Source organism: Mobula hypostoma, chromosome 8, assembly GCF_963921235.1.
Source record: "Mobula hypostoma chromosome 8, sMobHyp1.1, whole genome shotgun sequence".
Classification (NCBI taxonomy): Eukaryota; Metazoa; Chordata; class Chondrichthyes; order Myliobatiformes; family Myliobatidae; genus Mobula; species Mobula hypostoma.
Genome location: NC_086104.1, coordinates 120,308,161 through 120,333,042, shown reverse-complemented (window position 1 = coordinate 120,333,042; position 24,882 = coordinate 120,308,161). Strand labels below are relative to the sequence as shown.

Below are 24,882 nucleotides of genomic sequence, written 5' to 3'. Positions count from 1 at the left end.
CAGTTCTAACTTAAATTCACAACTCTGGAACTCATAAAGGAAAACATGCCTCACACTTCCTTTACCACTCATCAAACTGTTGGCAGCTATGAACGCACATCTCCAGATTCTTTTGATCATCAACATTGTTAAGGGTCCTGCCATTAAAAGTTCTAGTCGCTTTACACCTGATCTTCCAAACTGCGACACCTCACATTTGCCTCAATTGATCTCCATCTGCCACTTCTCTGCCCCAGTCTGCATCTGATCTATGTCCCACATAATCTTTTGGAAACCTTTTTCATTATCTACAGCAATCCCAATTTAGCATACAGCAAATTAAATGGGCCCACAAGCTGGGATGCTGGGCTCATGTCCAGAACAAGGAACTTCTCACATCCTCACAACTTCTCCAGTCTGTTGGAAGCTTCTAAACAGCTACTCATCATAAACTCAGCTGTTCTGTGGTAGGTGTGGGTGGGGTGAGGGAGTTTGGGTTTGCGGGATATCAGGGTCAGTTCATTCTTCCTGTTGGTCAGCCTTGCTCACCCCCACGTTAGGTAAAGTGGGGAGAGATGGGTTCCACGGGGAGGTGCTGAAAGTCTCTGGAAAGAGCAGAGCAACATCACCAGGGTCCCGTGTCTGGTGTTTGTGGCAACTGATATTCTATGAGCATCTGAACTGAGCCCAGAAGGTCATACAGAGTTCTACTGCATATCACTGCTGTAACGTGTGATTGTTTGAGTTACTGTCCCCTTCATGTCAGATTGAACCAGTCTGACCTCTCTCATTAAGAAAGTGTTTTCACCCGCAGAACTGCTACTCAGTGAATTGTTTTCTATTTGTTTTTCACGCCATCTCTGGAAACTCTGAAGATTATTGTGTGTGCAAACTCCAGAGATCAGGAATTTCTGAAATCATTAGGCTCTTGAACAAAAGAAGATATTTACACTCATTTAAGGACTCTGTATACTGTTATTTCATGTTCGTTATTTACTAAGAGTTATTAACGTCTGCATTTGCACAGTTTGTTTACAGATAGCAGCTCCTGATGTTTACAGTTTACAGTTACTGCTCCATAGATTTCCTAAGTCTGCCTGCAGAGAAAGAATATCATGGTTGTATGCGGTGACACGTATGTACTCTGATAATAAATCTCACCTTTGACTTTGTACTAAAACCACCCTGTCTGACACCAACAATCACTCCATGGTTAAAGTCACTTTGATTGTATTTCTTCCCAATTCCAATATTCGGTCTGAACAACAATGGAATCTCTTAACCACATCTGCATGCTTTTCTGCATTGAGTTACCAACACATCATTCACTGGTTAGATATTTGCATTAACGAGCAGGTGTACAGGTACATTATAAAGTGGCCACTGATTGTGTCTGTGTATCGAAGGATAAATAGTCCACTGACTTTGCATTTGTACTTAGGGATGTAGCAATGCATCCACTTACACTCCACACTGAGGGTGATGGCCCTCTCCGCTGTCCCATGTTCATTCTCTGCCAGACACTCATAGACTCCAGCCTGCTGGGGTGTCACCTGAGGAAACTGCAGCCACAGCTCGTTGCTGGAATTTGTTGTGTTCAGTGTGACACCGAGATGTCTCCACGTTAGATTAGACACTGGGAAACTCTGAACAGAGCAGAGGATCGATGTATGAACCCCTTCCTTCATATTCACCCAGGAATTGTTCACGTTGTTGGGAGAAGTGATTGAGAGATTCTGTGGGGCATCTAATAAGGACAAATAAAGAGTTAAGTATGATCACACACGGTGTAGAACGAGATTCCACGTGTCAATCAGCTGAATGATTTCTGCAATCAATTCCATTCCACCTTTGCAATATGTTCCAATGTACATAGAATGTGGAAAAGTTCAGCTCAGGAACAGCCCTTGGAGCTCATAATGTTACGGTGAGAGAATTATTCTAGAATCCAAATCCCTAACTAAGCTAACCTATTCTGCCTACAAAATGTCCATATCCCTCCATTCCCTGCACATTCATATGCCCATCGTAGTGCCTTTGAAATAGCTCTACCTTCACCACCATCCCTGACAGAACATTACAGGCTCCCTCAGCTCGCTGTATAAAAAGGAAACTTGTCCTGTGAATCTTCTTTGCATTTACGCCTTCTTGCCTTTGTTGCATGGCCTCCAGTATTGAGCATTACAACCCAAGATAAAAGATACCAACCGTCTATTTTGAGCTGATATCTCCACTCAGTCTCTGGAGAAAACAATCTATATTTCCAACAGTTCCTTATTGCTCATGCTCTGTCATCCAGACAGCAACCTCTTCTTCACCCTCTCCAAAGCCTCTATGCCCTTCCTATAATGCGGTGAACAGATCTGAACGCAATACCTCACATGGGGTCTAACCAAACTTTCTTCAGTTCTAACTTAAATTCACAACTCTGGAACTCATAAAGGCAAACATGCCTCACACTTTCTTTACCACTCTATCAAACTGTTGGCAGCTATGAACGCACATCTCCAGATTCTCCTGATTATCAACATTGTTAAGGGTCCTGCCATTAAAAGTTCCTGTCACTTTACACCTGATCTTCCAAACTGCAACACCTCACACTTGCCTCAATTGATCTCCATCTGCCACTTCTCTGCCCCAGTCTGCATCTGATCTATGTCCCACATAATCTTTTGGAAACCTTTTTCATTATCTACAGCAATCCCAATTTAGGAAATGGCAAATTAAATGGGCCCACAAGCTGGGATGCTGGGCTCATGTCCACAACAAGGAACTTCTCACATCCTCACAACTTCTCCAATCTGTTGGAAGCTTCTAAACAGCTACTCATCATTAACTCAGCTGTTCTGTGGTAGGTGTGGGTGGGGTGAGGGAGTTTGGGTTTGCGGGATATCAGGGTCAGTTCATTCTTCCTGTTGGTCAGCCTTGCTCAACCCCGTGTTAGGTAAAGTGGGGAGAGATGGGTTCCACGGGGAGGTGCTGAAAGTCTCTGGAAAGGGCAGAGCAACATCACCAGGGTCCCGTGTCTGGTGTTTGTGGCAACTGATATTCTATAAGCATCTGAAATGAGCCCAGAGGTCAGACAGAGTTCTACTGCATATCACTGCTGTAACGTGTGATTGTTTGAGTTACTGTCCCCTTCATGTCAGATTGAACCAGTCTGACCTCTCTCATTAAGAAAGTGTTTTCACCCGCAGAACTGCTACTCAGTGAATTGTTTTCTATTTGTTTTTCACGCCATCTCTGTAAACTCTGAAGATTATTGTGTGTGCAAACTCCAGAGATCAGGAATTTCTGAAATCATTAGGCTCTTAAACAAAAGAAGATATTTACACTCATTTAAGGACTCTGTATACTGTTATTTCATGTTCGTTATTTACTAAGAGTTATTAACGTCTGCATTTGCACAGTTTGTTTACAGATAGCAGCTCCTGATGTTTACAGTTTACAGTTACTGCTCCATAGATTTCCTAAGTCTGCCTGCAGAGAAAGAATATCATGGTTGTATGCGGTGACACGTATGTACTCTGATAATAAATCTCACCTTTGACTTTGTACTAAAACCACCCTGTCTGACACCAACAATCACTCCATGGTTAAAGTCACTTTGATTGTATTTCTTCCCAATTCCAATATTTGGTCTGAACAACAATGGAATCTCTTAACCACGTCTGCATGCTTTTCTGCATTGAGTTACCAACACATCATTCACTGGTTAGATATTTGCATTAACGAGCAGGTGTACAGGTACATTATAAAGTGGCCACTGATTGTGTCTGTGTATCGAAGGATAAATAGTCCACTGACTTTGCATTTGTACTTAGGGATGTAGCAATGCATCCACTTACACTCCACACTGAGGGTGATGGCCCTCTCCGCTGTCCCATGTTCATTCTCTGCCAGACACTCATAGACTCCAGCCTGCTGGGGTGTCACCTGAGGAAACTGCAGCCACAGCTCGTTGCTGGAATTTGTTGTGTTCAGTGTGACACCGAGATGTCTCCACGTTAGATTAGACACTGGGAAACTCTGAACAGAGCAGAGGATCGATGTATGAACCCCTTCCTTCATATTCACCCAGGAATTGTTCACGTTGTTGGGAGAAGTGATTGAGAGATTCTGTGGGGCATCTAATAAGGACAAATAAAGAGTTAAGTATGATCACACACGGTGTAGAACGAGATTCCACGTGTCAATCAGCTGAATGATTTCTGCAATCAATTCCATTCCACCTTTGCAATATGTTCCAATGTACATAGAATGTGGAAAAGTTCAGCTCAGGAACAGCCCTTGGAGCTCATAATGTTACGGTGAGAGAATTATTCTAGAATCCAAATCCCTAACTAAGCTAACCTATTCTGCCTACAAAATGTCCATATCCCTCCATTCCCTGCACATTCATATGCCCATCGTAGTGCCTTTGAAATAGCTCTACCTTCACCACCATCCCTGACAGAACATTGCAGGCTCCCTCAGCTCGCTGTATAAAAAGGAAACTTGTCCTGTGAATCTTCTTTGCATTTACGCCTTCTTGCCTTTGTTGCATGGCCTCCAGTATTGAGCATTACAACCCAAGATAAAAGATACCAACCGTCTATTTTGAGCTGATATCTCCACTCAGTCTCTGGAGAAAACAATCTATATTTCCAACAGTTCCTTATTGCTCATGCTCTGTCATCCAGACAGCAACCTCTTCTTCACCCTCTCCAAAGCCTCTACGCCCTTCCTATAATGCGGTGAACAGAACTGAACGCAATACCTCACATGGGGTCTAACCAAAACTTTCTTCAGTTCTAACTTAAATTCACAACTCTGGAACTCATAAAGGCAAACATGCCTCACACTTTCTTTAACACTCTATCAAACTGTTGGCAGCTATGAACGCACATCTCCAGATTCTCCTGATTATCAACATTGTTAAGGGTCCTGCCATTAAAAGTTCCTGTCACTTTACACCTGATCTTCCAAACTGCAACACCTCACACTTGCCTCAATTGATCTCCATCTGCCACTTCTCTGCCCCAGTCTGCATCTGATCTATGTCCCACATAATCTTTTGGAAACCTTTTTCATTATCTACAGCAATCCCAATTTAGGAAATGGCAAATTAAATTGGCCCACAAGCTGGGACGCTGGGCTCATGTCCACAACAAGGAACTTCTCACATCCTCACAACTTCTCCAATCTGTTGGAAGCTTCTAAACAGCTACTCATCATTAACTCAGCTATTCTGCTGTAGGTGTGAGTGGGGTGAGGGAGTTTGGGTTTGCGGGATATCAGGGTCAGTTCATTCTTCCTGTTGGTCAGCCTTGCTCAGCCCCGTGTTAGGTAAAGTGGGGAGAGATGGGTTCCACGGGGAGGTGCTGAAAGTCTCTGGAAAGGGCAGAGCAACATCACCAGGGTCCCGTGTCTGGTGTTTGTGGCAACTGATATTCTATGAGCATCTGAACTGAGCCCAGAGGTCAGACAGAGTTCTACTGCATATCACTGCTGTAACGTGTGATTGTTTGAATTACTGTCCCCTTCATGTCAGATTGAACCAGTCTGACCTCTCTCATTACGAAAGTGTTTTCACCAGCAGATCTGCTACTCAGTCAATTGTTTTCTGTTTGTTTTTCACGCCATCTCTGTAAACTCTAAAGATTATTGTGTGTGCAAACTCCAGAGATCCGGAATTTCTGAAATCATTAGGTTCTTGAACAAAAGAAGATATTTACACTCATTTAAGGACTCTATATACTGTTATTTCATGTTCGTTATTTACTAAGAGTTATTAACATCTGCATTTGCACAGTTTGTTTACAGATAGCAGCTCCTGATGTTTACAGTTTACAGTTACTGCTCCATAGATTTCCTAAGTCTGCCTGCAGAGAAAGAATATCATGGTTGTATGCGGTGACACGTATGTACTCTGATAATAAATCTCACCTTTGACTTTGTACTAAAACCACCCTGTCTGACACCAACAATCACTCCATGGTTAAAGTCACTTTGATTGTATTTCTTCCCCATTCCAATATTTGGTCTGAACAACAATGGAATCTCTTAACCACGTCTGCATGCTTTTATGCATTGAGTTACCAACACATGATTCACTGATTAGAGATTTGCATTAACGAGTAGGTGTAGAGGTACTAAATAAAGTGGCCACTGAGTGTGCATCGTTTATCGGAAGATAAATAGTCCGCTGACCTTGAGTTTGTACTTAGAAATGTTGCAATGCATCCACTTACACTCGACAGTGAGGGTGATGGCCCTCTTCGCTGTCCCGTGTTCATTCTCCGCCACACACTCATAGACTCCAGCCTGCTGGGGTGTCACCTGAGGAAACTCCAGCCATAGTTCATTTCTGGAACTTGTTGTGTTCAGTGTGACCCCGAGATGTCTCCATGTTAGATTAGACACTGGGAAACTCTGGACAGAGCAGAGGATCGATGTATGAACCCCTTCCTTCATATTCACCCGGGAATTGTTCATGTTGTTGGGAGAAGTGATTGAGAGATTCTGTGGGGCATCTAATAAAGACAAATAAAGAGTTAAGTATGAGAGCACATCGTGTAGAACAAGATTCCACCTGAATAATTTCTGCAATCAATTCCACTCCATTTTTGCAATGCGTTCCAATGTACATAGAATGTGGAAGAGTACAGCTCAGGAACAGCCCCTGTGGCTCATGACGTTATAGTGAGAGAATTATTCTAGAAACAATATAAACAATAGAGACAGGTAGGTTTGCTAGCATGGTTCGGGAGGGTTTAAACTAATTTGCAAGGGGGATGGGACCCGGAGCGATACACAGTGAAAGAAGTGCATGGAGTAAAGCCAGATCTGACATATAGAGAGGCTTTGAGGAAAGGGAAGCAGAATAAACGGTGTAAAGATAGTAAGGTAGAAGGGCTGAAGTGTGTGTACCTCAATGCAAGAAGCATCAGGAACAAAGCTGATGAACTGAGAGCTTGGATACACACATGGAATTATGATGTATTGGCCATTACAGAGACTTGGCTGGCACCAGGGCAGGAATGGATTCTCAATATTCCTGGATTTCAGTGTTTTAAAAGGGATGGGGTGGGAAGGGGAGGAAGGGTGGCATTACTGGTCGGGGATACTATTACAGCTACAGAAAGGGTGGGTAATGTAGCAGATCCTCTTTTGAGTCAGTATGGGTGGAAGGCAGGAACAGGAAGGGAGCAGTTACCCTACTGGGGGTATTCTATAGGACCCCTGGTAGCAGCAGAGATACAGAGGAGCAGATTGGGAAGCAGATTTTGGAAAGGTGCAAAAATAACAGGGTTCTTATCACGGGTGGCTTTAACTTCCCTAATATTGATTGGCACCTGATTAGTTCCAAGGGTTTAGATGGGGCGGAATTTGTTAAGTGTGTCCAGGATGGATTGTTAAGTAGTGCACAGGCAGACGAGGGGGAATGCCATACTAGATCTAGCACTAGGTAATGAAACGGGTCAGGTCACAGATCTCTCAGTGGGTGAGCATCTGGGGGAGAGTGACCACCGATCCCTGGCCTTTAGCATTATCATGCAAAAGGATAGAATCAGAGAGGTCAGGAAAATTTTTAATTGGGGAAGGGCAAATTATGAGGCTATAAGGCTAGAACTTGCGGGTGTGAATTGGGATGATGTTTTTGCAGGGAAATGTACTATGGACATGTGGTCGATGTTTAGAGATCTCTTGTATGATGTTACGGATAAATTTGTCCCGGTGAGGAAGATAAAGAATGGTAGGGTGAAGGAACCATGGGTGACAAGTGAGGTGGAAAATCTAGTCAGGTGGAAGAAGGCAGCATACATGAGGTTTAGGAAGCAAGGATCAGATGGGTCTATTGAAGAATATAGGGAAACAAGAAAGGAGCTTAAGAAGGGGCCAAGAGCAAGAAGGGGGCATGAGAAGGGCTTGTCAAGTAGAGTAAAGAAAGACCCCAAGGCATTCTTCAATTATGTGAAGAATAAATGGATGACAAGAGTGAAGTTAGGACCGATTAGAGATAAAGGTGGGAAGGTGTGCCTGGAGGCTGTGGAAGTGAGCGAGGTCCTCAATGAATACTTCTCTTCGGTATTCACCAATGAGAGGGAACTTGATGACGGTGAGGACAAAATGAGTGAGGTTGATGTTCTGGAACATGTTCATATTAAGGGAGAGGAGGTGTTGGAGTTGTTAAAATACATTAGACGGATAAGTCCCCGGGGCCTGATTGAATATTCCCTAAGCTGCTCCACGAGGCGAGGGAAGAGATTGCTGAGCCTCTGGCTAGGATCTTTATGTCCTCGTTGTTCATGGGAATGGTACTGGAGGATTGGAGGGAGTCGAATATTGTCCCCTTGTTCAAAAAAGGTAGTAGGGATAGTCCGGGTAATTATAGACCAGTGAGCCTTACATCTGTGGTGGGAAAGCTGTTGAAAAAGATTCTTAGAGATAGGATCTATGGGCATTTACAGAATCATGGTCTGATCAGGGACAGTCAGCATGGCTTTGTGAAGGGCAGATCGTGTCTAACAAGCCTGAGGAGGTGACCAGGCATATAGATGAGAGTAGTGCAGTGGATGTGATCTATATGGATTTTAGTAAGGCATTTGACAAGGTTCCACATGGTAGGCTTATTCAGAAAGTCAGAAGGCATGGGATCCAGGGAAGTTTGGCCAGGTGGATTCAGAATTGGCTTCCCTGCAGAAGGCAGAGGGTCGTGGTGGAGGGAGTACATTCAGGTTGGAGGGTTGTGACTAGTGGTGTCCCACAAGGATCTGTTCTGGAACCTCTACTTTTCGTGATTTTTATTAACGACCTGGATGTGGGGATAGAAGGTGGGTTGGCAAGTTTGCAGATGACAGAAAGGTTGGTGGTGTTGTAGATAGTGTAGAGGATTGTTGAAGATTGCAGATAGACATTGATAGGATGCAGAAGTGGGCTGAGAAGTGGCAGATGGAGTTCAACCTGGAGAAGTGTGAGGTGGTACACTTTGGAAGGACAAACTCCAAGGGAAAGTACAAAGTACATGGCAGGATACTTGGTAGTGCGGAGGAGCAGAGGGATCTTGGAGTATATGTCCACAGATCCCTGAAAGTTGCCTCGCAGGTAGATAGGGTAGTTAAGAAAGCTTATGGGGTGTTAGCTTTCATAAGTCGAGGGACAGAGTTTAAGAGTCGCGATGTAATGATGCAGCTCTATAAAACTCTGGTTAGGCCACACTTGGAGTACTGTGTCCAGCTCTGGTCAACTCACTATAGGAAGGATGTGGAAGCATTGGAAAGGGTACAGAGCAGATTTACCAGGATGCTGCCTGGTTTAGAGAGTATGCATTATGATCAGAGATTAAGGGAGCTAGGGCTTTACTCTTTGGAGAGAAAGAGGACGAGAGGGGACATGATAGAGGTGTACAAGATAATAAGAGGAATAGATAGAGTGGATAGCCAGCACCTTTTCCCCAGGGCACTACTGCTCAATACAAGAGGACATGGCTTTAACATAGAAACATAGAAAATAGGTGCAGGAGTAGGCCATTCAGCCCTTCAAGCCTGCACCGCCATTTATTATGATCATGGCTGATCATCCAACTCAGAACCCTGCACCAGCCTTCCCTCCATACCCCCTGATCCCCGTAGCCACAAGGGCCATATCTAACTCCCTCTTAAATATAGCCAATGAACTGGCCTCAACTGTTTCCTGTGGCACAGAATTCCACAGATTCACCACTCTCTGTGTGAAGAAGTTTTTCCTAATCTCAGTGGTAAAAGGCTTCCCCCTTATCCTCAAACTGTGACCCCTCATTCTGGACTTCCTCAACATCAGGAACAATCTTCCTGCATCTAGCCTGTCCAATCCCTTTAGGATTTTATACGTTTCAATCAGATCCCCCCTCAATCTTCTAAATTCCAACAAGTACAAGCCCAGTTCATCCAGTCTTTCTTCATATGAAAGTCCTGCCATCCCAGGAATAAATCTGGTGAACCTTCTTTGCACTCCCTCTATGGCAAGGATGTCTTTCCTCAGATTAGGGGACCAAAACTGCACACAATACTCCATATGTAGTCTCACCAAGGCCTTGTACAACTGCAGTAGTACCTCCCTGCTCCTGTACTCGAATCCTTTCGCTATAAATGCCAGCATACCATTTGCCTTTTTCACCGCCTGCTGTACCTGCATGCCCACTTTCAATGACTGGTGTATAATGACACCCAGGTCTCGTTGCACCTCCCCTTTTCCTAATCGGCCACCATTCAGATAATAATCTGTTTTCCTATTTTTGCCACCAAAGTGGATAACTTCACATTTATCCACATTAAATTGCATCTGCCATGAATTTGCCCAGTCACCCTGCATCCTCTTAGCATCCTCCTCACAGCTAACACTGCCGCCCAGCTTCGTGTCATCCGCAAACTTGGAGATGCTGCATTTAATTCCCTCATCCAAGTCATTAATATATATTGTAAACAACTGGGGTCCCAGCACTGAGCCTTGCGTTACCCCACTAGTCACTGCCTGCCATTCTGAAAAGGTCCCATTTATTCCCACTCTTTGCTTCCTGTCTGCTAACCAATTTTCTATCCACATCAATACCTTACCCCCAATACCGTGTGCTTTAAGTTTGCACACTAATCTCCTGTGTGGGACCTTGTCAAAAGCCTTTTGAAAATCCAAATATACCACATCCACTGGTTCTCCCCTATCCACTCTACTAGTTACATCCTCAAAAAATTCTATGAGATTCGTCAGACATGATTTTCCTTTCACAAATCCATGCTGACTTTGTCCGATCATTTCACCGCTTTCCAAATGTGCTGTTATCACATCTTTGATAACTGACTCCAGCAGTTTCCCCACTCCCGACGTTAGGCTAACCGGTCTATAATTCCCTGGTTTCTCTCTCCCTCCTTTTTTAAAAAGAGGGGTTACATTAGCCACTCTCCAATCCTCAGGAACTAGTCCAGAATCTAACAATTTTTGAAAAATTATCACTAATGCATCCACTATTTCTTGGGCTACTTCCTTAAGCACTTTGGGATGCAGACCATCTGGCCCTGGGGATTTATCTGCCTTTAATCCCTTCAATTTACCTAACACCACTTCCCTACTAACATGTATTTCGCTCAGTTCCTCCATCTCACTGGACCCTCTGTCCCCTACTATTTCTGGAAGATTATTTATGTCCTTCTTAGTGAAGACAGAACCAAAGTAATTATTCAATTGGTCTGCCATGTCCTTGCTCCCCATAATAAATTCACCTGTTTCTGTCTTAGGGGACCTACATTTGTCTTTACCAGTCTTTTCCTTTTTACACATCTATAAAAGCTTTTACAGTCAGTTTTTATGTTCTCTGCCAGTTTTCTCTCATAATCTTTTTTCCCCTTCCTAATTAAGCCCTTTGTCCTCCTCTGCTGAACTCTGAATTTCTCCCAGTCCTCAGGTGAGCCACTTATTCTGGCTAATTTGTACGCTTCTTCTTTGGGATTGATACTATCCCTAATTTCTCTTGTCAGCCATGGGTGCACTACCTTCCTTGATTTATTCTTTTGCCAAACTGGGATGAACAATTGTTGTAGTTCATCCATGCAATCTTTAAATGCTTGCCATTGCATATCCACCGTCAATCTTTTAAGTGTCATTTGCCAGTCTATCTTAGCTAATTCACGTCTCATACCTTCAAAGTTACCCCTCTTTAAGTTCAGAACCTTTCTTTCTGAATTAACTATGTCACTCTCCGTCTTAATGAAGAATTCCACCATATTATGGTCACTCTTACCCAAGGGGCCTCTCATGACAAGATTGCTAATTAACCCTTCCTCATTGCTCAAAACCCAGGTAGGGGGTGGGAAGTTGAAGGGGGATATTAGAGGAAGGTTTTTTACTCAGAGCGTGGTTAGTGTGTGGAATGCACTGCCTGAGTCAATGGTGGAGGCAGATACACTAGTGAAGTTTTAGAGACCCGACTAGACAGGTATATGGAGGAATTTAAGGTGGGGGCTTATATGGGAGGCAGGGTTTGAGAGTCGGCACAACATTGTGGGCCGAAGGGCCTGTACTGTGCTGTACTATTCTATGTTCTATGAAATAAGTCCAGGACCAGCCTATTGGCTCAAGGTGTCTCACCCTCCAAGGGAGGTGCTGTAAAGTTTGATGGCCACAGGCAGGAATGACTTCCTATGACGCTCTGTGCTGCATCTCGGAGGAATGAGTCTGATCATAATAAATGGCGGTGCAGGCTCGAAGGGCTGAATGGCCTACTCCTGCACCTATTTTCTATGTTTCTGTTATGTAGTGGATAGGAGACATTGACCAAGATGGCATGCACCTTAGACAGCATCCTCTTTTCAGACACCACTGTGAGAGAGTACAGTTCCATCCCCACAATATCACTGGCATTACGAATGAGTTTGTTGATTCTGTTGGTGTCTGCTACCCTAAGCCTGCTGCCCTAGCACACAACAGCACACATGATAGCACTGGCCACCACAGACTTGTGGAACATCCTCAGCATCGTCCAAAGGTGTTAAAGGACCTAAGTCTCCTCAGGAAATAGAGACGGCCCTGACCCTTCTTGTAGACAGCCTCAGTGTTCTTTGACCAGTCCAGTTTATTGTCAATTCGTATCCCCAGGTATTTGTAATCCTCCACCATGTCCACACTGACCCCCTGGATGGAACCAGGGGTCATCGGTACCTTAGCTCTCCTCAGGTCTACCACCAGCTCCTTAGTCTTTTTCACATTAAGCTGCAGATAATTCTGCTCACACCATGTGACAAAGTTTCCTACCGTAGCCCTGTACTCAACCTGATCTCCCTTGCTGATGCATCCAACTATGGCAGAGTCATCAGAAAACCTCTGAAGATGACAAGACTCTGTGCAGTAGTTGAAGTCCGAGGTGTAACTGGTGAAGAGAAAGGGAGACAAGACAGTCCCCTGTGGAGCCCCGGTGCTGCTGATCACTCTGTCGGACACACAGTGTTGCAAGCACACGTACTGTGGTCTGCCAGTCAGGTAATCAAGAATCCATGATACCAGGGAAGCATCCACCTGCATCGCTGTCAGCTTCTCCCTCAGCAGAGCAGGGCAGGTGGTGTTGAACACACTGGAGAAGTCAAAAAAACATGACCCTCACAGTGCTCGCTGGCTTGTCCAGGTGGGCGTAGACACGGTTCAGCAGGTAGATGATAGCATTCTCAACTCCTAGTCGGGGCTGGTAGGTGAACTGGAGGGGATCTAAGTGTGGCCTGACCATAGGTCGGAGCAGCTCCAGAACAAGTCTCTCCAGGGTCTTCATGATGTGGGAGGTCAATGCCACCGGTCTGTAGTCATTGAGGCCGCTAGGGCGTGGTGTCTTCGGCACAGGGACGAGGCAGGACATCTTCCACAGTACAGGAACTCTCCAGAGCCTCAGGCTCAGGTTGAATACATGGCGAAGTACTCCACATAGCTGAGGGGCACAGGCTTTGAACACCCTGGTACTTACACCATCCAGTCCTGCAGCCTTGCTTGGGTTGAGACGTTTCAGCTGTCTTCTCATCTATTCAACCGTGAAGCCCACCATGGTGGTTTCGTGTGCGGGAGGGGTATAGTCATGAGAGCAGGGTGGGTTACTTCTCTAACTTGCATTAATGCCGCTCCTCCCCTTCTTACCCCATCCCTTATTTATTTACTTATTTATCTCCCCCCCCCCACCTTTTTCTCTCTCTCTGTCCCTCTCACAATAACTCCTTGCCTGCTCTCCATTTTCCTCTGGTGCTCCTCTCCCCCTTTCTTTCTCCCTTGGCCTCCCGTCCCATGATCCTCTCCCATCTCCAGCCTTCTATCCCTTTTGCCAATCAACTTTCCAGCTCTGAGCTTTATCTCTCCTCTTCATATCTTCTCCTATCATTTTGGTTCTCTCTTCCCCCTCCCACTTTCAAATCTATTACTATCTCTTCTTCCAGTTAGTCCTGATGAAAGGTTTTGGCCCGAAACGTTGAGTGTGCTTCTTCCTGTGGGTGCTGTCTAGCCTGCTGCGTTCCACCAGCATTTTTTGTGTGTTGCTTGAATTTTCAGCATCTGCAGATTTCGTTGTGCTCTCATTAACAAGTGTTCTCGCCCACAGAACTACCACTCATTGCATTTTTTTCTGTTTGTTTTTCACACCATTCTCTGTAAACTCTAAAGACTGTTGTGCGTGAAAATTCCAGAAGATTAGCAGATCCCGAAATCATCAGAATCTTGAACAAGAAGGGATAGCTACACTCATTTAAGGACTCTGGATACTGTTATTTCAGGCTCGTTACTTAGTAAGTGTTATTTCTGTCTGCATTTGCACAGTTTGTTTACAGTTAACAGTTACTGTTCTATGGATTCCTGAGTATGCCTGCAGACAACGGTTAAAGTCACTTCGAACAAATTTCTTCTCCATTCCAAAATTTGCTCTGAACAACAACAGAATCCCTTAACCATGTCTGCATGCTTTTATGCATTGAGTTGCTGACACATGATTCGCTGATTAGATATTTGTATTAACGAGCAGGCGTACAGATACTTAATAAAGTGGCCACTGATTGTGTCTGTGTATCGAAGGATAAAAAGTCCACTGACTTTGCATTTGTACTTAGGGATGTAGCAATGCATCCACTTACACTCCACACTGAGGGTGATGGCTCTCTCCGCTGTCCCGTGTTCATTCTCTGCCACACACTCATAGACTCCTGCCTGCTGGGGTGTCACCTGAGGAAACTCCAGCCACAGTTCGTTGCTGGAACTTGTTGTGTTCAGTGTGACACCGTGATGTCTCCATGTTAGATTTGACACTGGGAAACTCTGGACAGAGCAAAGGATCAATGTAGGAAAGCCTTCTTTCATATTCACCCAGGAATTGTTCATGTTGTTGGGAGAAATGATTGTGAGATTCTGTGGGGCATCTAATAAAGACAAATAAAGAGTTATGTATGAGAACACACGGTGTAGAACAAGATTCCACCTGAATGATTTCTACAATCAATTCCACTCCATCTTTGCAATGCGTTCCAATGTACATAGAATGTGGAAGAGTACAGCTCAGGAACAGCCCCTGTGGCTCATGGTGTTATCGTGAGAGAATTATTCTAGAAACAATATCGCTAACTAAGCTAACCTATTCTGCTTACAAAATGTCCATATCCCTCAAATCCCTTCATATTCATATGCCTAGCTTAGTGCCTTTGAAACACCTCTATTTTCACCACGCCCCCAACAGAACATTGCGGGCTCCTTCAACTTGCTGTATAAAAAGGAAACTTGTCCTGTGAATCTTCATTGCATTTATGCCTTCCTGCCTTCGATGCATGGCCTCCAATATTGAACATTACAACCCTAGGTAAAAGATACCAACCGTCTATTTTTGCCCTGAGTTCTCCACTCAGTCTCTGGAGAAAACAGTCTTATGTCCAACCTTTCCTTATTTCTCATGCTCTGTCATCCAGATGGCATCCTTTTCTTCACCCTCTCTACCCTTCCAATAATGTGGTGAACAGAACTGAATGTAATTCTTCACATGGGGTCTAATCAAAACTTTATTCAGCTCTAACGTAACTTCACAACTCTGGAACTCATAAAGGCAAACATGCCTTACACCTTCTTCCCCACCCCATTAAACTTTTTGGAGCTATGAACTCACATCTGCAGATTCTGCTGATCATCAACATTGTTAAGGGTCCTGCCATTAACTGTTCTCGTCACGTTAGACATGATCTTCCAAACTGCAACACTCCACACGTGCCTCAATTCATCTCCATCTGGCACTTCTCTGCCCCAATCTGCATCTGATCTGTCTCCCACCCAATCTTTTGGCAACCTTATTCTCTATTCACAACAACAGCAACTTAGGACATTTTAACTTAGGAACTGGCAAATTAAAAGGACCCATGAGCCGTGAAGCTGGGCTCATGGACAACAAGAAGGAACTTTCCTCATCCTTACAACTTCTTCATTCTGTCGGAAGCTCCAAACGATGGCTCGTCATAACCTCGGCCATTTCGTGGTAGATGTGGGACACTGGAGATATGGGTGGGGTGAGGAAGGTTGGGTTTGTGGGATATCAGTGTCAGTTCATTCTTCCTGTTGGTCAGCCTTGCTCACCCCCTGTGTTAGGTGAAGTGGGGAGTGATGGGTAACATGGGAAAGTGCTGAAGGTTTCTGGAGAGGGCAGAGCAACATCACCAGGGTCCCATGGCTGGTGTTTGTGGCACATGATATCCATGAAAATCAAACTGAGCTTAGAAGATGAGACAGAGTGAGAGCAGGCAATACAGGTGGGATCAATCTGTCCCACAGTAAGGGCCAAGGTATAGGTGTGTGTATGCCTGAATGAGTTCTATACGATTCTCTCTCATTCTCGCTCTCTCTCTTTCTCCAGGTAAGAGTGTGTGACTGTGTTTGTGTGTTCATGTCTACGAATATGTGTGTTTCAACCACGTGAGGGCATGCTTACATTGAAATGTAAATCCATGTTTGTGTGCCTTATTAACACCTGTGCGAGGTCTGACAACAACTTATTTCCACGGCCATACGTTCCTGAACCCACCCACTTTGTTTTATTTATTTTGTTGATGAAATGTATGTTAATTCACATTCATCGTGTCTATATTGAAACTCTGCTGTTGCTGCGAGAAGATGTTTTTGCGGCATTGATACCCCGTGATGGCCCGTGATAATAAACAAACTAATATATATCTCTCCCTCGCACATGTGTGTTTGAGACAAGTGAGTAAATGGTCACATGCTGCTGTGTGTGTCATCACGTGCTTGTGTGCCTTGTAGATCTGCGGATTCACTGACGGAATGAGCTAGAGGGAGGAGTGAGAGAGAGGGGAGTAAGGGAGTGTGCTGGAGGAGGGGATGGAATGATGTGTAGGCAATAATTGAGGGTCGAGGGGGAAATGTTTAATGCAGGAAGAGTGAAAGAAACTGAGAACAAAGAGAGAGGGTGAGGGGGAACGTGTGAGGGTAAATCTGTGTCTGATAATGTGCCTGCATCTTGGAAGCACATCTGTAAACTTAGTGTGTACTTGCACGTGTTCTATCAATGTGGGCTTCTGTAGTTAACCACGTGTGTGTATGCATCACATTTCCTTGTGTGATCACACACGTGTGGAGCTGGTGTAAACTGTCCCGTGATTAAGTTAGGATTAAACTATAGGATTGCGTGGCGGTGTGGCTCGAAGGTCTGGACAGCCTTTCAGCGCCATATCGCAATAAATAGATAAATAAATTTAGAGAGAACTGTTGGGCGATGTCCACCCACTCACATTCCACAGTGACGGTCACTGCCCCCTCCGCAGTCCCGTGTTTATTCTTTGCCACACACCGATAGTCTCCGGCCTGCTGGGGTGTCACCTGAGGAAACTCCAGCCACAGCTTGTTGCTGGAACGAGTTCTGTTCAGTGTGACCCCGAGATGTTTCCACCTCAGGTTCGATGCTGGGAAGCTCTGGACGGAGCAAAAGATCGATGTAGGAATCCCTTCCTTCATATTCACCCAGGAATTGTTCACGCTGTTGGTAGAAGTGACTGAGAGATTCTGTGGGGCGTCTAAAGACAAACAGATGGTTAACAGTGCAACAGTTTCGAGACAATAAAATATCATAAATCAGTTTTAAAAGTGAGCGGGCCCTGTTGGGACACGACTGCACAACAAGAGATCACGGAGTGAGTTGGAGACAGGTCTTTGTGGACTTGCGTGTATAAGGAGCATTTGATGGCTCTGGGCCGATACTCACTGGAGCTTATAAGAATGAGGGGGAATCTCATTGAAACTTAGTGAATATTGAAAGCGTACACCGGGAGGACGTGGAGATAATGTTTCCTGTAGCGTGCAGGTCAAGGACCAGAGGGAATAGCTTCAGAATATATAGAAAGCAGATGAGGAGACAATTCTTTAGCCAGAGGGTGGTGACTCTGTGTTGGTCATTACCACAGTCGGCTGTGGAGGACAAGCCATTGGGTATATTTAAAACGGAGGTTAACAGGTTCTTGCTTAGGGTGTCAAATATTATGGAGAAGACAAGAGAATGGGGTTGAGAGGGATAACAAGTCAGCCATGATGGAATTTGCCTGGAAAAGTCAATTCACCAAGTGGCCTAATTCTGCTCCAAGGTCATACGGTCCATGGTCCAAATTCCTGATCACAAGCTCACAGCCAAGGACAGCCCTATACTGATCACGGTGAAAGTGTTGTCCAGATTGAAGTGCAGAAAGGAGGGACAGTGTGGTATCGGAGAGACAATGCTGAGGGAGCGACGTGGGCAAGGATACAGTGCTGAGCATCATCAGTGGATCATTGTCACACCGAGGGAGTGCCGTATTGTCGGAGGGGGGGGTGATACTGACATAGGGTCACACTGTGGGAGGGACAGTACTGATGGAGGCTCACATTGTGAGAGGGGCGATACTGGGGAAAAGTCACACTGCAGGAGGTGAAATACTGAGGAAGAGTCACACTGTCGGAGGGGCGATACTGAGGAAGAGCCACGCTGGACCAGCGGCAATACTGAGGAGGGTCACACTGTTAGAGATCTGTCTCCTAAAGTTGAACAGCGGCAAAGTCCTAAAAGAACGGGTTTCGAGACCTCCAGAAGGTTTTGGGAGTGTGGGTGTCATATTGACAGTGGACTAGAGCGGTTTCTTTTATGCGAGGACTCGGTTTTTGAAGTTTTCGGTCCGTGTTTCTCGTGCGCTGAGCAGTGGCTGCAGCTGACGGATTGCCAAAGTTCGCGTCTTTAACTTTGTCCGGAGCTGGAACGGATTAATTCCGTTTTGAAACAGCGGAAAACCCTCTCGTTTAGCTTGCCGAGCCCTGGGCGATTGAGAAGACTTCAGAGCGGCCGGAGGAAGAGCGGACTGACCCGGGAGACACCTTTGTCTTTGCAGCAGCACGGATGGCGCTAAGGTTTTCCAACCAGACCGATACCCCAGTCTATCAACGGATAACTCCCATTTCCCTTTCCTCTCTGAACTGTTACTTTTTGAGAGATTATTTGCCGGGGTCTCGCTGTGTTTAATCCCAGCGGCGCTATCGAATTTTGGACTGAGCTATGACCGTCGTGGAGTCGTGCAGCTCCAAGATGTCGGCATCGCAGTCGTATGCGGAGACTGCGGGCTCTGGGTTACATCTCGCGAAGTGGGTCACCCTTTCAGAGTAATGGCTGGAAAAATGGTGTATTGTACTGTATCAACTTCAGTCAGTAGGCATGACGTTTGAAAACCATGGCTGAGACAGCTGAGGTCGTGAATGTGTTGTTGCATCTGGGAAATTGAACGGGAAGACCATTTTCTATCTGCGGTCTTTGTTTCTTGTCCTCAGTAGGGAGTTACAGGCGGGGACGGTTTCCATTACGGTGGAACCAATGTTGGTCCCTCTGCAGATGGTTATATTTTCAGACGTCCACTATCGCTGATGTGGCCCTCCTCCCCACCAGAACTCTCTGGGTGAAGTGCGGTTAAATATACAATAACTCCATTGCGCTACAGGGCACCTCCGCGGGGATTTAACCACCTGTTCTCCTTTCCTCGCCGTCTACTCATACAGCTGGAGCGGGGTGGGGATGTCGAGGGCTGCTTTCAGGTACAATTTCAGGGGTAATGTTATACGATTCCATGGCTACCAGCCGCACGCGATGCAAATAGTTTGGGCATTTTCGTAACGGCCAAACTGCTAACTCTATCACGAAGGCATAAACCTAGGATGCTAGGAAGGCAAGGAAAAACAAGAAACATCCCGAGGCTTCTACCCCTGCGAAGAGGCGGACAGTTCCTGTTAAACCGGACCCGAAGGGCCCCAAGGCCTCTGAGTTCCAGTAAAGGCCGGGAAAGCCTGGTGCCGGTGGCTGCAGACACATCCGAAATAGAGGTCTGCACGTTTGTGATCTGAAGGAGACTATGGGTCACACGAAGGGATGGTTTTACCCTTCAGTTAAAGCCGGATGCTCAGAGTATGTCTCCCCAGAGCTGGAGGATAGTCCGACTGTACAAAAGCCCGCTGCCGCGGCGGCATCTCCTGAGCATGCGCCCTCCGGGCTGGTGAATGGCGCCGTAGCTCTGGGTGCTGGCGGGGAACAAGCCCTGCCCCAAGGTCGGCAGGTGAAGGACGATGCTTTGGTAAAGCTGCAGTATCTGAAGGTCGATGCTTTGGTAAAGCTGCAGTATCTGGAGGACGATGCTGACGGCCGCTACTGAGATTGTTTCAGATGGCCCGGTAGGTTTAGAGCCCAGCGGCCCTCAGCATCGGTCATGCCGGCGGCCCAGTCCGCGGTAGGAGCAGCGAACAGTGAGGAGGTTTATGGCAGATCGGAGATGCTTGTTTAAAAGGAAGGCTTCGCGGGCGTTCTGTGTCATCCCGGCGTCCTAGTCAGTGAGAGGAGCAGCGCAGGGAGGAGTAAATAAAAGTACAGAAGGGACAAGCAGAGCGACCATTGTTGAATGTGGACCAGTGGTGAGAGTGCGAGTGACAGGCTTTGGCTAAAGGAGACTACAGCTCGGAAGAGGCTTTAGCTCTGGGTAAGTTTTTGTTAAGTTTCTCTTTTTTTTGCTGTGTCAGGTGCACTTAATGTAGATTAAATGGCCATTGTATGTTCTTCATGCTGGATGTTGAAGTTATGGGAGACCCAGAGCTTCCCAGGGAACTGCATCTGCATGAAGTCCGTCCAGCTGCGGTTCCACGAAGACCATGTTAGGGATCTGGAGGAACAGCTGGCGATGGCCTTTGGTTTGTCCAGGAGAGTGAGGAGATTATCAATTAGAGTTGCAGGGAACTGGTCACCCCTAGGTTGCAGGAGGAGGGTAGTTCAGTGACTGTCAGGAGACATGGACATGTGGAAAGACAGTTAGTGCAGAGCATCCCTGTGGCCATTCCTCCCAATAATAAGTATACCGTTTTGGATACTGTTGTGGGGGATGACCTTCCAGAGGAATGCCATGGAAACCCATAGACAACAGACAACAGGTGCAGGAGTAGGCCATTCGGCCCTTTGAGCCAGCACCGCCATTCACTGTGATCATGGCTGATCATCCACAATCAGTATCCAGTTCCTGCCTTATCCCCATAACCTTTTATTCCACTATTTTTAAGAGCTCTATCCATCTCTTTCTTGAAAACATCCAGAGACTTTGCCTCCACAGCCTTCTGGGGCAGAGCATTCCATACATCCACCACTCTCTGGGTGAAAAAGTTTTTCCTCAACTCCATTGTAAATGTCCTACCCTTTATTCTTAAACTGTGGCCTCTGTGGGAACATGTGGGAACATGCTTCCTGCCTCCAGCGTGTCCAATCCCGTAATAACCTTATACGTTTCAATAAGATCCCCTCTCAGCCTTCTAAATTCCAGAGTATACAAGCCCAGTCGCTCCAATCTTTTGACACATGACAGTCCTGCCATCCCAGGAATTAACCTTGTGAACCTACGCTGCACTCCCTTAATAGCAAGAATGTCCTCCCTCAAATTTGGAGACCAAAACTACACAGAGTACTCCAGGTGTGGTCTCACCAGGGCCCTGTACAGCTGCAGAAGGACCTCTTCGCTCTTGTACTCAATTCCTCTTGTTGTGAAGGCCAGCATGCCATTAGCTTTCTTTACAGCCTGCTGGTTTACTGGCACTGAACATGGGTCCATGGTGCAGAAGGGAAAGAGGGAGAAGAAGGGAGCGGTAGTGATTGGGGCATCAGTAGTCAGGGGAACAGACAGGAGATTCTGTGGATGTGAACAGGACACCTGGATGGTTTGTTGCCTCCCCGGTTCCAGGGTCAGGGGCATCTCGGTTTGTATCCAGAGCATTTTGGAGGAGGGAGAGCAACTAGATGTCTTGATAAATATTGGTACCAATGACATAGGAAGGAAAAACAAAGAGGTCCTGAAGACAGAATTTAGAGAGTGAGGCAAAAAGCTGAGAATCTGGACATCCAGGGTAGTAATTTCTGGAATGGACCTGTGCCACATGCCAGTGAGAGTTAAAACAGGATGATTTGGCAGATAGATGCATGGTTGAGAAGTTGATGCAGGTGGCAGGGCTTCAGGTTCTTGGATCGTTGGCTTGGGGGAGGTATGACCTGTAGAAAAGGAATCCAAGGGAGACTAATATTCTTGCAGGCAGGTTTGTTATAACTGTTGGAGAAGGTTTAAACTAATTTGTCAGGGGGATGGGAACCAGAGTGAAGCGAGTCAGGATAGGATGGATGGCAAAAAAGCAAAGATAGCATGCAGTCAGACTGCCAAGAAAGACAAAATTGCAGCCAGCAGGGTGAGTATCAGTGAATTAGGGATGCAGAGTCAAAAAAAGTAACCAATACAGTACTCAAAGTGAGATATCTCAATGCATGGAGTATAAAAAATAAGGTGGATGATCTATTTGCACTTTTACAGATTGTCAGGTATGATGGTGTGTCCATCAGTGAATCGGCCTGAAGGATGGTTGTAGTTGGGAGCTGAATGTCCAAGGTTACATATTGTATTGGTGGGATAGGAAGGTAGGTGGAGGGGATGGTGTGACTCTTCTGGTTAATTATGGCATCAAATCATTAGAAAGATGTGACATCGGATCAGAAGATGGAGAATTCTTGGGGGTTGAGTAAACAAATTGAAAGGGTAAAAGGACCCTGTTGGCAGTTGCATTCAGGCCTCCAAACAGTAACTGGGATGTGGACTACCGATTACAATGGGAAATAGAAATGGTGTGTCAAAAGGGAAACATTATGATAGACCTGGGAGATTTTAACAAGCGGGTAGGTTGGGAAAATCAGGTTCGTAATAGTTCTCAAGATAGTGAATGTGTTGAATGCCTACAAGATGGCTTTTTAAAGCAGTTTGTCATTGAGCGTACTCGGAGATTATCTGGATTATACTGGATTGGGTGTTATGTAAATGAGGTGATTTGGAAGCTGACGGTAGAGGAACCCTTAGGATGGAGTGATCATAATTTGGTTGAGCTCAACTTGAAATTTGATAGGGAGAAAGCAAAGTCTTACAGAGCAGTATTTCAGTAAAGGAAATTGCAATGGTATGAGAGAGGAGTTGGCCAAAGTAGATAGGAAGGAGATGCTGGCACGCATGACAGCAGAGCAATAATGGCTTGAGTTTCTGGGAAAATTGAGGAAGATGCAGGATAGGTGTATTCCAAAATCAAAGAAATACTCAAATGGCAAAATAGTACAATCATGGCTGACAAAGGAAGTCAAAGCTAATGTAAAAGCGAAACAGAGAGCATACAAAAAAGCAAAAATTAGTGGGAACATATGGGATTGGGAAGCTTATATAAAAAAAAGTTACAAAGAGAAACTAAAGAACCATTATGAGGGAAAATATGAAATATGAGAGCAAGCTAGCAAACAATATCAAAGGGATAGAAAAAGAATTGTGAAGTATATAAAAAGAAAAATAGAGTTGAGAATCGATATAAGACCATTAGAAAATGAGGTTGGAGAAATAATAACAGGAGAAGGAGATGGCAGATGAGCTAAATAAATATTTTGCATCAGCCTTCACTGTGGAAGATACGAGCAGTCTGGCAGGTGTTGATGGCTGTGAGGGAGGAGAAGTGAATGCAGTTACTATTACAAGGGAGAAGGTGCTCTAAAAGCTTAAGGACCTAAAGGTATACAAGTCACCCAGACCAGATGAACTGCACCCTAGGGTTCTGAAAGAGGTAGCAGTAGAGATTGTGGAGGCATTAGTTATGATCTTTCAAGAATCTTTGCACTTTGGCATAAGACCATAAGACATAGGAGGAGAATTAAGCCATTCAACCCATTGAGTCTGCTCCACCATTCTATCACCCACTCACCTCCATATGCCTGCCTTCTCTTTACTTGGCATCCTTTGATGCCTGCTCAGTCAGGAAACAATCAACTTCCACCTTAAATATGTGCACAAACCTAGCCTCCACCGCAGCCTGTGGCAGAACATTCCCAGATTTACTACTTTCTGTCTAAAAAACATTCCTGCTGCCTCTCTTCTCAAGGGCCTTCCCTCAATTTTGAGGCTGTTCCTTCTGGTTCTGGATACCCCCACCATAGGAATCATCCTCTCCTATGATCATCCACCCTATCTAATCATTTCAACATTTGGCCTAACTAGTGTCTTAAGAAGGCTAAGCATTATCTCCTTGTTTTTATATTTTATTCCCCTTGAAATAAATGCCAACATTGCATTTGACTTCTTTACCACAGACTCAACTTGTAAATTAACCTTCTCGGAGTCTTGCCCGAGGGCCCCTAAGTCTCTCTACACCTCTGATGTTTGAACCTCCCCATTGAGATTATAGTCCACACTATTGAACCTTTTACCAAAATGCATTATCATACATTTCCCAATCCCCTTTTCAATCTGCCACTTTTTTGCCCATTCTTCCAAAAGTCCTGCTGCAATCTCGTTGCTTCCTCAGCGCTAACTATCCCCACCTATCTTTGTATCATCCACAGATCCATCAATTCCATGATCTAAATCATGGACAAACAATGTGCAAAGCAGCGGTCACAATACTGACCCTGGAACACCACTAGTCACCGGCAGCCAAGCAGAAAAGGCCCGTTTTATTCCCACTCACTGCCACCTGCCTGACAGCCGTTCTGCTCTCTGTGTCAATATCTTTCCTGTAATCCCATTTATCTTGTTAAGCGGTCTCATGCGTGGCACCATATCAACTGCCTTCTGAAAATCCAAGTAAATTACATCCACTGCCTCTGCTTTGGCCACTCTGCTTGTTTCTTCCTCGAAGAACGCTAACAGATTTGTCAGACAAGATTTCCCTTTACAGAAACCATGCTGACTTTGACTTAATCATTAGGCTCCAAGTACCTCGAAGCCTCATTCTTAATAATGGACTCCAACACTTTCCCAACCACCGAGGTTAGGCTAACTGGCTGATAATTTCCTTTCTTTTGCCTTCCTGCCTTAAAGAGTGGAGTGACAT

The 24,882-nt window shown here is 45.3% G+C and overlaps 2 protein-coding genes across 2 annotated transcripts in view; one reads left to right on the top strand and one right to left on the bottom strand.

Moving 5' to 3' along the window:
• The window catches only part of LOC134351189 (myelin-associated glycoprotein-like), a 469,309-nt gene that overhangs the window by 25,589 nt on the left and 418,838 nt on the right, over positions 1-24,882 (top strand).
• LOC134350225 (sialic acid-binding Ig-like lectin 10) overlaps positions 1-24,882 on the bottom strand; it is a 52,283-nt gene that overhangs the window by 14,823 nt on the left and 12,578 nt on the right. Inside the window, exons 5-9 of the mRNA XM_063055233.1 lie at positions 17,232-17,513; positions 14,586-14,867; positions 6,213-6,494; positions 3,828-4,109; positions 1,445-1,726 (exon numbers count right to left, since the gene is read on the bottom strand). Coding sequence (XP_062911303.1) covers positions 1,445-1,726; positions 3,828-4,109; positions 6,213-6,494; positions 14,586-14,867; positions 17,232-17,513 — 1,410 coding nt within the window. The remainder of the gene's footprint in view (positions 1-1,444; positions 1,727-3,827; positions 4,110-6,212; positions 6,495-14,585; positions 14,868-17,231; positions 17,514-24,882) is intronic.